Source organism: Trichechus manatus, unplaced genomic scaffold (assembly GCF_000243295.1).
Source record: "Trichechus manatus latirostris isolate Lorelei unplaced genomic scaffold, TriManLat1.0 scaffold00001, whole genome shotgun sequence".
Lineage (NCBI taxonomy): Eukaryota > Metazoa > Chordata > Mammalia > Sirenia > Trichechidae > Trichechus > Trichechus manatus.
Genome location: NW_004443937.1, coordinates 37,632,022 through 37,634,014, shown reverse-complemented (window position 1 = coordinate 37,634,014; position 1,993 = coordinate 37,632,022). Strand labels below are relative to the sequence as shown.

Genomic DNA, 1,993 nt, shown 5'->3' with positions numbered 1-1,993 from the left:
GCGCTGTGGGAAGGCAGAGGAGGGTGGGGGCCAACCCCTGCTGAACTCAGGGGAGGAGCGACCGGGGTTGCGGTGGGAGGATGTTTGCTTCCTCTCTCAGTTCTGATGCGGTTTGCGTGTTTCAGAGAACGCGGTCGACTCAATGGCGACTGGTTTCTTTTACTCAAGCCATTATCACTTACTTTAAAAAAAAAAAAAAAAGGGATAGAGGTCGTACCCCCGGGGAAGAAGGCAGAGCCAGGAGCTGTTGGACCCTAGAAGGTGTACGGGGTGGGGCAGGAGGGGAGGACTCTTGGAGGACGCGGGCTCGGGGCCACACGGGCAGGGCGAGCACAGTTCTTCCTTGAAGTGGAGCTTCCAGACCGGGAAGCTCTGGGCCACGACAGCAAATAAAAATACACGCTAAGGAGACCACCCGACGGGGACCCACTACCCAAAAACGGACCAGAGACCACGAACTAGGTTTTAGAGGAGCAGAATCTGGGTTTTTTTTTCTTCTTAAGAGTCAGCCGCTATTATTCCAATAGTAGATTTTAGCATTGACTTTTTCCCTCCTACAAACGAAGCTGTGAGACCCTTCGCTTAAGCATTTGAAACACAATCTCAACAGATGTCAGTGTTTTCATATATTTATTATTACTACGAACTGATACGAAACAGTGGCTCTATCTCTTAGCAACCGGGTGGCCGTGGGCGCTGACTTCGCTTCCTGCACCTCTCCTTCCCCCTCTGCAGAACGGGGTGATGACAGTGTGCCCATCCTACTGGGACAGATCAAACAGACCAGGCACTTACAACAGTGCCAGGCACAGAGCAAGCGCTCAGAAATCGCTAGGATTCTTCTTTTGGTTGTTGTTGCTATTGTTATTTGGGATGTCCTAGAGGGGCCGGGGGAGCATTGGGCGTAGGGGCTGAAACTCTCCCAGCCTCTCCTACCCCCAACTTCCACACAGGGTTCCCCATCCCCTCTCTGAGACTTTGGACAAGTTGCATCCCCTGTCTGAGCCTCAGCTTCCCCATCTGCAAAATGGGATAGTAATATCCAACACCTCCTCCCCAGTGGGGTGGTGGTGAGGATGAGGTGGGTGAAGGCATTTAGGTTTTACAGCACAGTGCGGATCTAGATCGGTGCATCTTCAACGGCCACCCCCCATGCCGGCGTGTCTCTCTCCCCTTCCTCTCCAGTTCTTAAAGAATGACCCCAAGACAAACAAATACGATGGGTGGCCGGAGCTGCTAGAGCTGGAGGGCTGCCTGCCTCGGAGGATACCCTAGGGCCTGTGGCTCGTCCTGGGCCGGGCCTGAAGAACCCCCACCTGACGTAGGCGGGCCGAGCAGACGGCGGGAGAGGAGACGGTGTTGCCCACAATGACAAACGTCCCCCTCTACAGAAACAAAACCCTCCCGCTGGGCTGAGATGTCCTGCCTGGGAGGTGACCGGCCTCAAAGGGTCCTTCCAGAAAAAGCCGTCCACTGAGAGAACAGGTGTGCTTCCCCTCAGGGCTGCTGACTGTCATCCCGAGGAAGGACTGGCAACACCTGAGCTACATTAAATTTTATTTTTGCTGATTTTGAATGAACTTTCTGACGATTCAAGTTGTAGTGTTTCTCCCTGGGATCGAATTGGTCTAAGACTCGGTTCGCTTGGGCCACAGGTCAGTCAGGTCAGTGACAGAGCTTCAGGCCCATTGTGAGACAGCTCAGTTTATAGTGATTTATTTCGATATGAAGGAATCCCTAGTCCCCAGCACAATGGGTCAGATGTACAGGAACAGAGAGTCAGGGATCAGGGCCCGGAGAATATTGTCGTGACCTGCTGTTTGAATGAAAGTCTGCAGAAGTCACAGCTGGCGAGAAGAGGAAGGGGGACGAGCTGGGAACGCCAGACCCTGAGGCAGGCTTGAGGGAGAGCATCCTGGCCGTCTCGGTCCGGACTCCCCAGGAACAGACCCTGAGACAAGCTTCGAGTCCAGGCAGTGTATTTGGGAGGTGA

General features: G+C 53.8%; 1 protein-coding gene across 1 annotated transcript in view; it reads left to right on the top strand.

The window, feature by feature from the left end:
* The window catches only part of FAM3D (FAM3 metabolism regulating signaling molecule D), a 22,030-nt gene extending 20,755 nt beyond the window's left edge, over positions 1 to 1,275 (top strand). Inside the window, exon 10 of the mRNA XM_023726748.1 lies at positions 1,186 to 1,275. Coding sequence (XP_023582516.1) covers positions 1,186 to 1,275 — 90 coding nt within the window. The remainder of the gene's footprint in view (positions 1 to 1,185) is intronic.
* The last annotated feature ends 718 nt before the right edge of the window (positions 1,276 to 1,993 follow it).